At 50.5% G+C, this 13,353-nt stretch overlaps 2 protein-coding genes across 2 annotated transcripts; one reads left to right on the forward strand and one right to left on the reverse strand.

The window, feature by feature from the left end:
- Positions 1-240: 240 nt before the first annotated feature.
- On the forward strand, positions 241-1,158 carry LOC311200850 (olfactory receptor 14A16-like; the record flags this gene model as incomplete). The annotated part of the gene is made up of 1 exon (XM_084275155.1): positions 241-1,158. One exon carries the CDS (start codon positions 241-243, stop codon positions 1,156-1,158), a length of 918 nt encoding a protein of 305 aa, XP_084131281.1.
- A 3,268-nt stretch (positions 1,159-4,426) lies between these two features.
- Positions 4,427-11,226, reverse strand: LOC311200851 (olfactory receptor 14A16-like; the record flags this gene model as incomplete). Its single annotated transcript, XM_084275156.1, has 2 exons — positions 4,427-4,904; positions 10,418-11,226. The coding sequence occupies 2 exons, from the start codon at positions 11,224-11,226 to the stop codon at positions 4,427-4,429; spliced, it is 1,287 nt and encodes a 428-aa protein (XP_084131282.1).
- Positions 11,227-13,353: the final 2,127 nt, after the last annotated feature.

The following is a 13,353-nucleotide window of genomic DNA, read 5'->3' on the forward strand; positions in this document are numbered from 1 at the left end:
TGAGATCACACCATCCTTCTATTTACTGACTGCTGCCAGGCAGGACTGAGTTCTACAGAGCTCTACTGAGTTCTACAGATGACCCTCCTCACTGCAGTGGCATGCTGGAGCCAGAAAAACACAAGACCTTCCAAAAGGGACCTGGTAAACTTCCTGAATACGTTTTTTCCTCAGAGAAGAGTTCCCTAAACTCTCACTGCCTTTTCCTATTTAGACAGGCCTACATGACAGCAAAAACATATGTCCAACAGCAGCTCCATCAGCCAGTTCCTCCTCCTGCCCTTTGCAGACACACGGGAGCTGCAGCTCCTGCACTTCTGCCTCTTCCTGGGCATCTACCTGGCTGCTCTCCTGGGCAATGGCCTCATCATCATCACCATAGCCTGTGACCACCACCTCCACACCCCCATGTACTTCTTCCTCCTCAACCTCTCTCTTACTGACCTTGGCTGCATCTCCACCACTGTTCCCAAATCCATGGCCAACTCCTTGTGGGACACCAGGGCCATTTCCTACACAGAATGTGTGGCTCAAGTGTTTTTCTTTTTGTTCTCAACAGAGTACTTTCTTCTCACTGTCATGGCCTATGACCGCTACGTTGCAATCTGCCACCCCCTGCACTACGGGACCCTCCTGGGCAGCAGAGCTTGTGTCCACATGGCAGCAGCTGCCTGGGGCAGTGGGTTTCTCCATGCTGTGATGCACACAGCCAACACGTTTTCCCTTCCCCTCTGCAAGGGCAATGCCCTTGACCAGTTCTTCTGTGAAATCCCCCAGATCCTCAAGCTCTCCTGCTCAGATGCCTACCTCAGGGAAACTGGACTCATTGTGGTCAGTGTCTGTTTAGCTTTTGGGTGTTTTGTGTTCATTGTGGTGTCCTATGTGCAGATCTTCAGGGCTGTGCTGAGGATCCCCTCGCAGCAGGGACGGCACAAAACCTTTTCCACCTGCCTCCCTCACCTGGCTGTGGTCTCCCTGTTTGTCAGCACTGCCATGTTTGCCAACCTGAAGCCCCCCTCCATCTCCTCCATATTTCTGGACCTGGTATTGGCATTTCTGTACTCGGTGGTTCCACCAGCAGTGAACCCCCTCATCTATAACATGAGGAACCAGGAGCTCAAGGATTCCATGTTGAAACTGATGAATGGATGTTTCTAAGTAGCAACCAACTACTCATCTTCTTCTGCATACCACTTGCCTTCTCTTTGCTCACAGGATTCCACTTGTACTTGCTCTTTGATTATTCACCTCCACTCATCACACCCATTTCTGCTTTGAGCTTCAGAGAGTTTGAAATATCCCATCTCTCAGAAGTCTAATGAACTGTTCTGTCAAAGGTTCAGTGTGTTGATAAATGACCTTGCTATGTATCTGATTGAAACAGATGACAGTGACAGAACTAGAGGGAATGGTATCAAGCTGCGCCGGGGAGATTCAGGCTGGACATTAGGAAGCGCTACTTCTTGGAAAGGGTAGTCAGGCACTGGAATGCACTGCCCAGGGAGGTGCTGGAGTCACCGACCCTGGGGGCGTTCAAGGAAAGACTGGATGTTGTATTGAGGGACATGGTTTAGTGGGAGCTAGTAGTAATAGGTGAATGGTTGGACTGGATGATCTTTTAGGTCTTTTCCAACCTTGATAATTCTGTGATTCTGATTCTGTGATTCTGTGAAACTGTTCTGGGAGAGAATCTCCTCTGAAAGCTGACCCCCTTCGCACGCTGCTTGGCCGTAGCAGCAGCTGAGGAGAGAGATTTCATGGTTGCTAAACTGTGTCATGTTTAACTGCTGTTTGTTGTCAGAGAAATCTTTCAGTGCCTGTGAGCACAGATGATGCCAGGAAAAGTCTTGGGAGTCCAAGGATGCCAGTGAGGGAACTGCTGGGCTTGGAGAAGATCAAAGTTCTCCAGGCAGGGTTGGATCTCAAGAGACTGCTCTTCCTGCCTGTCCGGATCTCCTTAGGAGAGCTCTGGACCAGCAGCCATTGCAGCATTGTGCCGGTTTTACGCAGGCTGAGAGCCGAGATCCACGCAGCTGCCTGCTCCTTAAAGGAAAAGCACAGGGGAAGAGGGAAGGGGGGGGGTGAGAGGCAAGGGAAGGGAAAAGGAAGAGGAAGGGGCAAATAACCCCAAAACCAAGAAACTAAAAGGCCCGTGGGTTGGGATAAGGATAGTTTACTAAGATAACAGAAAGATACAAGATAACAATGCTGACAGGACTTTAGAGCAAAAATATATGAAGCTGTTGATACCCAATGCAGTTTCTCACCAAACCCACAGCTCAGGCCGTGCCACCCAGAGCCGTCCCAGAACCCGACCGTCCCCCAAGAACCGCGTGTCCCGGAGCCGCCCTCGGCCTTCCTCCCGTCAGCCCCCGATATCCTGGGCTGGACGGAATTGGCATGGAATACTCTCTTTGGTCAGTTGGGTCACCTGTCCTGGCTTCGCCCCTCCTTTCTCATGAATAGAGAAATACGAAGAGCTGAGAAAGTCCTTGACTCCTTGACCACAACTCAAACCATCAGGGTGTTATCAGCACTGCTTTCATTTTAACTCTCAAACACAGCATTCCATCCGCTGCTACAAAAGAAGTTAACTCTATCCAGACCAAAACCAAGACAAGCATGCTGCTGAAATTTATTCCATGATCAGAGATATGACAGAAACATTTTTTCCTATGAAATAAATCCTCCACTGTGAAACTCCTTTGAAATTTTCATCACTCAAATAAAACCTCTCCAATTAGTTACACAGGTCTTAATGTTTTTAAAGTAAATTACTTGAATAGACGTGCTTGTAAGGTCTTTCTGTATGATTAATGAGCCCCATGGTGTCTTTTCTTCTGAGTCCACAGACCTCAGATACCAAGAGGAGAGTGAAGAAACCTCTCAAGAAGTTCAAGTCAGGAATGTCATGATCCACACCAGATAGACTGCTTTGGCAGAGGTTAAACCCCCCTGCATTCCAACCCACCTCAGATTGCTCTGGGTGGCTGGGGGTGGCTGGGCTGAACCCCTGAGTGATGTCCAATTAGGTGCTTTATCGTGAGGACGTCTTCTCAATTCCTGGGAACAGAATTAAGACTCAAAATGCAGTCAAGGTTTAAGTCACTTTATTTGGCCTGCAACAAGTGCGCAGGAGAAGGAGGGGGGTGGGGTGAGGAAGAAAGAGAGAAGAGTGAGAAAGAGAGTGAGAGAGAGAGACAGTAAGAAAGAGAGAGAGAGAGATTGCAATATCTACCACCACGGAGCTGAAGCGTCCCATCAGTCTGAATCGGCTTCACGTCGGGTGGGGAGTTCCATTAGTTGCTGGTTGTCATGGTTCAGCGCTGGGTGCCGGGGGGTTGCTCCACTGGGGACATGCACACTAACGTGGCAGTTCTTGGTTATATACAGTTCAATGTTACTTATTCATTAGGTGACCTCACACCCCTGTACATATTCATAACCTGTCCCACTTTGTATTAAAATGAGTTCCAAGAAGTGATTTCCATCAACTCCTCCCAGCTGCGCCTGCGCACTGCTGTTGGGTGGTGGTTGTTGAGGCTCATGGGGATGAAGTCGGGTGGCTCCTCTTTGTCACTGCAAGTAACCTTCTGTCTTCTGCAGACTCAGTTACCCCTTGACTCTGATCCAAACTACAAGTTGGGTTTCAGCAGGTTTTGTGTACCTGCAAGGACAAGGGGGAGCTTGAACTAGTTACAATGAAATGCTTTGCCTGCATTTGTGACCAATTAGAGACAAGCAAGGAATTCATGAACAGATAAGGAGGAGGGGGAGACTGGAACTCATCAAAGAAGTCATTTTATTTCCACAGAGCACATAGTCCTTGAGAGTGTAATTTACTTAAAATAGGGTGTTAGACCCAAACTTATGTCCCTTTTGATGTTTCTTCTTTATCAGTGAGGCAGAGTCGTTCAAGTGAGGCATTGTTTATGGGAGGTTATAGCTAGGGCACTTCAAGCTATCCTGTTAGCAATCCTTCCTTAACCCTTTACAAGCGTCTTAATGCAACATTTCAGCAATGTTGAGACATAATTCCACTGGTACAGGCATTCGTGGAGGGACACGGTATGTCACACCACCCCGTGGCTCAACATTGCCATCTTATTGATGGTACTCCGTGATAGATAGAGGATAGAGATAAAGTAAGGAGGAAGGAAAAGTGTGTGCACAATAGCTCAATAGCTACAATCAAAACATTCAAACAATTAACAATTTTCAAATTGCATTTGCAATAGTCAGTAAGGACTGTTAACATTAGATAGACATTAATTAACAATTTGAATGTGTCCAATTGCAAAAATCCAAATCACGTCATATTGCTGTCCCTTGTAGTTCAGGGGCTGGGGGAAAACAAACCAATGATACTTTACATGAACTTTTACGAGGCATATCACCCTCTCGATCTTTGGGCTCGGCAGGCTTATCACCGTCTGGGGGCTGCAAAGTTTGTGTGGCTGCCCCGATGCCCAATTTTTGGGATGACCGACAAACATTCTTTCACCTCCCTCCAAGTTTCCTGCTCTTGTATCGCTTTCCGGAGGGCCTGCACGACCCTCCCCCACGATTTCAGAGTTTTCCCACTAACTGAGGACATAATTTCCTCGGCCAAAGCTTTAGTACATTTATCCCACACCTCAGGGTGGAGAATATCAACCAGCTGGTCAATGACCCCGATTTTTAAAAGTCTCACAACGGCGAGAGTAAAATCTTTAACCTGACACTCAATACCCCACTGCTTATGCAATTCCAATACGACCTTCACAAGGGCTTCCATCCTCCTTGTTGGTCCGGGAGCGTCCTCCCCGCCGGGCTGGTCCCGCCGCTCCGGCCACCATTCACCCGAATCCAGGCGAATTTCCCGGGTTTCGGCGCCACTTGTTGCCTTTGTTAGGCATGGCGACCTGGTTCAGGAACGGCACCGGCGCCACACTCTGGCAGCATGGTCCATCAGCTCACGGACACCAATGTGGTGGGCGGCAAATGGCGTTTATTGGAGAGGGGCACGGGGCTTTATACCCCAGGGATAGGATGTCACTTCCGTCCGCTTACCTCACTGGCTACCTACTATTGGTTACCTAAGGAGAGGGGGGGGTCCTAACTTTCCGTACAGCCCGAAATCTTCCGACCGCCAGGCCCTATCTACCGACACCAGGTAGAACACATCCAGAGCCTTCCCCTCATCCAATAAGCAGCAGGTCACCTTGTCATAGAAGGAGGTAAGTCTGGTCAAGCACAGTCTGACTTTCCTCAACCCATGCTGACAGGGCCTGATGGCCAGAGTGTCCTGCATGTGCTGCATGATGGTACTCAAGATGATTAGTTCCATTCCCTTCCCCAGCACTCAGGTCAGGCTGACAGGCCTGTAGTTCCCTGGGTCCTCCTTCTGTCCCTTCTTGTAGATGGGTGTCACATGTGCCAGCTTCCAGTCAGGTGGAACCACCCTGGTCAGCCAGGACTGCTGGTTAATAAGGCAAAGTAGCTTGATGAGCAAATCCACACCCCCCCCCCCCCCCCCCCCCCCCCAGTGCTTTTGGGTGTATCCCATCCAAGCCCATCAACTTCTGCAGATATAAGTGGCTGGGCAGGTCAGTAACCAATTCTCCTAGGATTATGGGGGCTTCCATCTACCTCCCATCCCCATCTTTCCACTCAGGGGTCTTGGTATCAGGAGACAACTGACCATGCTGCTATTGATTGAGGCAAAAGAAGGCATTAAGTACATCAGCTCTTTCTTTATCCTCCATCTCAGTGGTTCCCCCGAGATCCAACGTGTGGGAGATTCTATTTTTAATACTTTATCAGTTTTTAATAGATTCTATTTTTTAATTCCTTAAGTACAATATCAAAAGGAGGGACAGAAAGAATATCCCACCTTTATTATAGGTGGGAAACAGAAGTTACAAGGGCTGTAAAAGCATCCTGAACTGAAATCCCCCCAGGTAACCCACTAGCAGCCCAGTAACCTTGGGGGTCAGGGCGTTCCTAGTCAAGAGAATGGTCCTAAGAGTGCCTCACATCATTTTTGGGTTCTACTAGGTTCCCCCTTTGATATTTCTAAACATACAGCAATAGCTCCCAAGTAAATCTATGAAGGCTGAACGATGTTCCCGGGCTGAAACCACTCCAGGTAGCCCACAAGCAGCACTGGTAACCTTGGGGTGAATGGAATTCCCAGCCAAGGGAATGGTCCTGTAACACCAGACATCATTTTCTGGCTCTACCAGTGTCCACAGTCAAGAAGTGCTAAACGTCCAGCAATAACTTCCAAACTAAAGGTTTGAGAGCTGAAATATCTTGTAAGCTTGAAACCTCCCCTGGTAGGAGGAGCAAAAGCAGCCCCAGTAAATTTAGGACTCAGAGCTTTCATAGCTGAGAGAACAGTCCTAAGAGTGTGTGATGTCCTTGCTGGGCTCTACAAGCATCCAACTTTGAAAAATGCCAAACGTCCAGTAAGAGCTCCAAACAAAAGGTGTGAGGCAGGAAAGAATTTTCTGGCAGGAAATCTCCCCAGGGAGCCAGCAGAGAGCACCAGTAACCTTGGGGCTCAGGCCCCCCTTCATAGGTGAAGGAACAGTCCTAAGATTGCCTGACTTCATGGTCAGGCTCTACAAGCGTCCACCTGTGAAACTGATAAATGTCCAGTAACAGCTCCCAAACAAATTGATGGGAGGTCTGGAAAAGGTTTTGTGGCCTGAAACCTCCCCAGGTAGTAAAGTAGCACAACAAGAAACCTTGAGGGCCAGGGCATTCCTAGCCCAGGCAACGGTCCTAAGAGTGCCTGACGTCATATTTCAATCTGCCAGCAACAACCTCTAAAACTGCTAAACCTCCAGCAAGAGGTGCCAAAGAAAAGGAGTGGAGGCTTGAAGATATTCCTGGCCTGAAACATCCCCAGCTCTCCCACTAACTGTGCCTGAGGTAGTTTTCCAGCTCTACCAGAAAAAGTTTCAAAAATTCTAACTACCCAGCAAGAGCACCCAAGCACAAGTTGCAAGAGATGAAGGATCTCCCTGGCCTGAAACCTCCCCAGGCTGTGCACTGGGAGCATCAGTAAAGCTGACCCCCTTCACACACTGCTTGGCCGTAGCAGCAGCTGAGGAGAGAGATTTCATGGGTATTAAACTGTGTCATGTTGAACTGCTGTTTGTGGTCAGAGAAATCTGTCTGTGCCTGTGAGCACAGATGATGCCAGGAAAAGTGTTGGGAGTCCCAGGAGGCCAGTGAGGGAACTGCTGGGCTTGGGGAAGAGCAAGGTTCTCCAGACAGGGTTGGATCTCAAGAGACTGCTTTTCCTGCCTGTCCAGAACTATTTAGGAGACCTCTGTACAAACATCCACTGTAGAATGCTGCTAAAACCTCTTCCATGGACTGAAAAATGACAGAAACAATTTTTTTCTGTATGAAAAAATCCTCCATTGTGAAATTCCTTCAAAATTTTCATCACCCAACTAAAATCTCTCCAATTACTTATACGAGTCTTAATTTTTTAGAGGAAATTACCTGAGGAGATAGGCTTGTAAGGGCTTTCTGGATGTTAATGAGCCTCATGGAGTCTCTGGTGAGACCAGAGACTTCAGCTACAAAGAAGAGACTGAAGAAACCTCTCAAGAAGTTTAAGGCAGGACTAATGCCCAAAGTACCTTGAAGCACTAACAGTCCCCACTGGGAGCCATTCCTGACAAAGCCTCCCCAGGGGCTCGTTAGAGCAGACAACTGGAGGCCATGAGGACAAACCCAGGCAAAGCACAGGCAGCTCTGATGCTGAGGACACCCTGGCTTGGTCTGATGAAGCAGAAATGCCAAGTGCTGACCCCCAGCCCCTGGACTGGGAGATCCTGACCCTCACCTGTGTCTCAGGACTCTTCCTTGGGATGTGGGGAGTGTGACACCAAGGGAAGGACAGGGGTATGACACATGGAGGCCTCCCCTGGGGTGGGTGCAAGGAGGCAACCATGCTCCATGGCCATAAGGACAATGTGCCTCCTCTGCGGCCTCTGTGGCAGGGACATCAGCCACAGCCAAGGGGGCAAAGATCTATCAGGCACTTGTAGCCTGAATGATACCCTTGGCCATCTACACCACAGCCCGTGCCACACTGCCTCACACCCCTGTACCTGGTTCTGTGTAGGCTGCAGGGATGCAACACGCTTTCCCACCTCATTGTCACCTAACAATGTCCCTGCCTGTACTGCTGTCTCTCCATCCTCGCCAGCAGTTCCCACAAGCACAAAGCCACCAGCTCGTCCACACTTCCTCCCAGTGACTTCTTGCACCACAGCACTACCCTCAGAATGACATTTCTTTATCCTCATGTCCACCCTGGCCTTCAGAGCCATCAGTTCACATGGACTTCCTTTCTTATGTTCTTTCTCTGTAGCACAAAGAGGGCTTCCCTCAGCCTCCCCTTCCCCAGGCTAAAGAAGCCCGGGTCTCTTGGTAGACTTTCCCTGACCACATACATGTTCCTCCTCATTCCTCCAGACTGGGAAGCCCCACACTGGGACTGACTGCTCCAGAGGTGGCATCACCAGTGCTGAGTGCAGATGGACCAGAAGGACCCTTGTCTGTGCAGCCACACTCCTCCCAGTGCAGCCCAATGTGCTCATGGCCAGATTCCTGTTCAGCACCTCTGACTGCTATGGCAGCCCCTGCAATGCCCAAATTCTTCTCCTTGTGGCTGGTTCTCCACCCATCATGTCTGAGCTGCCTTGATGTGGGGGTGTTGTGCTGGAACCTTTTCTCATGGTTTCACCCCAGCCCAGAGCCGAGCACCACGCAGCTGCTCTCTCTCTAAGAGGGGGGGTGTGGGGGAATTGGGGTTGGGGGGAAAGGAAGGGATAAGGAAACCAAAGAAACCCTAAACCTCATGGGCTGGAATAAGGACAGTTTACTGGGACAGCAGAGAGAGAAACAACAACAACAACAGGACTTTGTGGCAAAATACACACAACTGGTGATGCACAGTGCAGTTTGTCACTGAACCCCACAGCTCTGGCCGCACAGCTCACAGCCATCCTGAAAGCACGTGTGTCCTGGAGCTGAGTCCTCCTGCCCCCACCACACTCCTTTTATGGTGTGATCTGAATGAAATAGGCTTTTTTGGGCAGTTTGGGTCACCTGTCTTGGCTGTGTCCCTGTTCCAGCTCCCAGGGTGCTCCCCACCTTCCCGTTACTAGTAGAGAATGAACAACAGAAAAGTCTGATTGCTTGGACACAACTAAAGCCTCCCTGTTATCAGCACTGCTCTCATTCTAACAGCCAAATGTGGCACCACATGGGCTGCTAGAAAGAAAATCAACTGTAGTCTTCCTGAAACCAGCCCACCTTTGTAGACAACAAGTGCACCACAACAGTGGGCTCATTCCTGTAGTCATGCAGTATGGATAATCCAGCAGTAGCAGTAAGTGCTAAAGAACCTGGGACTCTACTGCTGGACATCTAGCATGTTCAGGAGTGGATGATGGTAGAGCCTGAAAATGACATTTTTAGGACTGTTCCTGGTGCTAGGAATGCCCTGAGCCCCAAGGTTAATGGGGCTGTTAGTGGGCTACCTGGGGAGGTTTCAGGGCACCTTTTGCCATGGAGCTGGTGCTGCACATTGAGCAGTGTCGAAGGTGGACACTGTTGAAGCTGGAAATTACATTGGGCAGAGTTACATCCACTCCCATGGCTACAAAAGCCCTGACCCCATGTTCCTGGAGCTGTTAGTGGGATACCAGGGGATATGTAAGGCCACGAACATCTTTCATCCCTCACACCTTTAGTTTGGGATGTATTGCTGTGCATTTAGCAGGTTCAAAGTTGGACACTGGTATGGCCAGAAATGACATCAAGCAATGTTAGGACCCTCCTTTTGTCTCTGAACACTCTGAGCCCTAAGGTACTGGGGCTGCCAGTGATCTACCTTGGCACCCCAGGATGCCATTGGCCTTCTTAGCCAGGAGGGCAATTTGCTGGCTCATGCTCATCCTGCAGCATATGAAGGGGGTCAGCTTTCAGAGCAGATTCTCTCCAAACCAACTTGTGTTCAGATACATAGAAGGGTCACTTATCAACACATTGAACTTATGAGAAAACTGTTTATTAGACATCTGAAAGATGGGAAGTTTTCCAAGTCTCAGAAGACACTGGAGAGCTGAGCAGCATCGAAATGACCACAGAGCAAGCAGAGGTGGAAACCTGCTGAGAAAAGTGAAGTGCATACATGTCTCTAGGCTACTGAGAAGACAAAACAACCAGCAAAATTCGTACTAAATACAGACTGGACCTTATGTGAGTTCCATGGCCAAAGATGAACTGTTAGAAACATCCAGTCCTCAGTTTCCACATGGCATCCTTGAGCTCCTGGTTCCTCATGCTGTAGATGAGGGGGTTCACTGCTGGTGGAAACACCGAGTACAAAAATGATGCTAACAGGTCCAGAAATAGGGAGGAGATGGAGGGAGGCTTCAGGTAGGCAAAGAAGGCAGTGCTAAGGAACAAGGAGACGACAGCCAGGTGAGGGATGCAGGTGGAAAAGGCTTTGTGCCGTCCCTGCTGCGAGGGGATCCTCAGCACAGCCCTGAAGATCTGCACATAGGACACCACAATAAACACAAAACACCCAAAAGCTAAACAGACACTGACCACAAGGACTCCAGTTTCCCTGAGGTAGGCATCTGAGCAAGAGAGCTTGAGGATCGGGGGGATTTCACAGAAGAACTGGTCAACAGCATTGCCATGGCAGAGGGGAAGTGAAAATGTATTGGCCGTGTGCAGCACAGCATGGAGAAACCCACTGCCCCAGGCAGCTGCTGCCATGTGGACACAAGCTCTGCTGCCCAGGAGGGTCCCGTAGTGCAGGGGGTGGCAGATGGCAACGTAGCGGTCATAGGCCATGACAGTGAGAATATAGTACTCTGTGGAGACCAAAAATAAAAAGAAGAAGATTTGAGCCACACATCCTGTGTAGGAAATGGCCCTGGTGTCCCACAAGGAATTGACCATGGATTTTGGAACAGTGGTTGAGATGCAGCCAAGGTCAAGAACAGAGAGGTTGAGGAGGAAGAAGTACATGGGGGTGTGGAGGTGGTGGTCACAGGCTATGGTGATGATGATGAGGCCATTGCCCAGGAGAGCAGCCAGGTAGATGCCCAGGAAGAGCCAGAAGTGCAGGAGCTGCAGCTCCCGTGTGTCTGCAAAGGGCAGGAGGAGGAACTGGCTGATGGAGCTGCTGTTGGACATCTGCTGCTTCCATCAAGTGTGGAGACCTGTCCAAGGAGGAAAAATGTATTGAGAAGTTAGGGAACGATTCTTTGAGGGAAACAGTTTCCAATTCACATTAACTCCCTGTATTCAGGAAGGCTTTTGTCAGGTCCCTTTTGGGAGGTCTGCTTTGTGCTGGCTTGAGTGTGCCACTGCTGGGAGGAGGGTTGGCTGTGGCTCTCAAGAACTCAGTCCTGCCTGGCAGCAGTCAGTAAATAGAAGGATGGTGTGATCTCAGACTAAATCCCCTGTGGATATGAATGAGCTTTTCAGCACTGTCACTCCAATATCAATGAGGGCAGAGCAGAGCTTTGGAGCTTTGGTTTTCTCCTGACTGAGAGCTGAGGAATCCAGTCTCACAGGGCAGAGCTCCAAAGCCCTCCTGCGGTCTCATCCTACCCAAGGAGGATCTCAGCTCCCCGCTCCCAGCCAGGGACACCCAGGGCTCAGTGCAGCTGCCCACACACAGGTGATGAGTGGCATTGCCACGGCCTCTGTGCTGAGATGTCTCCTGCATGGGGCTCCTCTCTGGGGCACAAGAGTCCCTGGGAGAGCGGTGCCGTTGTGGGGGGCAGCTGCAGCCCAGCAGGAGCTGCCTGGAAAACCTCAGTCCTACAGATGGGGGTCCTGAAGTGAGGGTCAGCTCAGTGCCAGCCCCACCAATGGACATGATCAAAGCCCCAGGTAATGGTGGGACAAAGGCAGCAAGGACAGGAGGGGATACAGCAGGAAATGCTGCAGCAAAAGCTTTAGGGCCAGGAACAGACAGACAGGCACTCAGGGGTTTCTCCTCACTGCTGGTTTGGCTGCCAAGGAGAACACTCAGCCTGAAACCCAGTAACTCTGGGTGCAGAGTCTGTGCTGGGTGGCAGAAACCAGGAGGTGGGTGTCGGAAAGTGTCAGGGAGGTTCCAAATCCCCACTGCAAGGGCATTTCTGGGAGCAGCTCCTACTCCCTCCCTGACAATGCCCCTGCTGCCTGGAGCTGTCCCTGCAGATCCTTCTCTTTGCCCTTCTCACCTCCTGCTCTGTGCTCACAGACCTCATCCAACCTGCCCTGTGCTCAGCTCTGCTCTGCAGACCCCTCCTGGCATCAGGGCACTGCCCCAGGGAACCTCTGTGTGTGCAGGGCTCAGCCCAGGCTCCAACAGCTTCATGAGAATCAAGTTTTCACTGCATATTCTCAAGGGGAGAAATAAGTTCTCATCTACCACACTCAGCACAGCCCACAGGAGAGGAAAAGTCAAAGCAAAGACTCTGCCTTTGGAGAAATATTCTCTTTGGCATTTCTCAAGGATCAGCTCTGGCTGGGAGCAAAGCTGACCCAGGCAGCACTTTCTTACAGCAGAAGGACCTTACGTTGCCCTTCCCTGGGTCACTACTTTAACCCAGAGGTGCTGTCTATATCCCTGTGGAAAGCCCAGCAGGCAGGCTGAGTGCTGACCCTGGCAGCAGCACAGTCCCTGCCCCAGCACACAGACCCTGGGTCACAAGGACCCTTCTCACAAGGACAGCCCTGGGCATCCCTCAGCCATGCCCAGGGGAAGACAGCTGTCCTGCCCTGTGCCTCTGATGGGGCAGAAGGGCATCACTTCCAGGCAGCACTTTCTTGTCCTATAGAGAATCTGTCCTCCTGACAGACCCCACACGCTGCCCCATGTCCCAGCTTTAGGAGATCCCTCCAGGAACAGAACCTGCATTACTCTGCACCCACAGACATACCACAGACATACTCACAGGTAGGGTGCTGAGGATATTTCTCCTACAATGAGCTCTCAGCATCTGGCAGCACTCTCAACCTCTCAGGTCTCCCCTTGATGCCTACAGGCAGTGTCCCCAGCCCTGTGCACTTGGCAGAGGAGCTACTCTGTGGCAGAGCTGCCCCTCATCAGTGCTGTAATGTTTCATCAGCTCCCACTGTCCCAGGAGTCCAGCCCAGCTACAGCAGAGGAGCAGGTGAAGGCGTCACGTACTCCTCGGCTCCTCTGAGGTATTCCTGAAGCTCCAGGGAACCAACTTGGAAAGACACTGAAGTCCTCCCTGCCATCTGCTCTCTAGGCTGGGGAGAAATCCTTCTGTCCAGCAGAGTCCTTTCTCCTCATCAAAC

The sequence above is a fragment of the Gallinula chloropus genome (assembly GCF_964237585.1).
Source record: "Gallinula chloropus genome assembly, chromosome: 25".
NCBI classification, from domain to species: Eukaryota; Metazoa; Chordata; class Aves; order Gruiformes; family Rallidae; genus Gallinula; species Gallinula chloropus.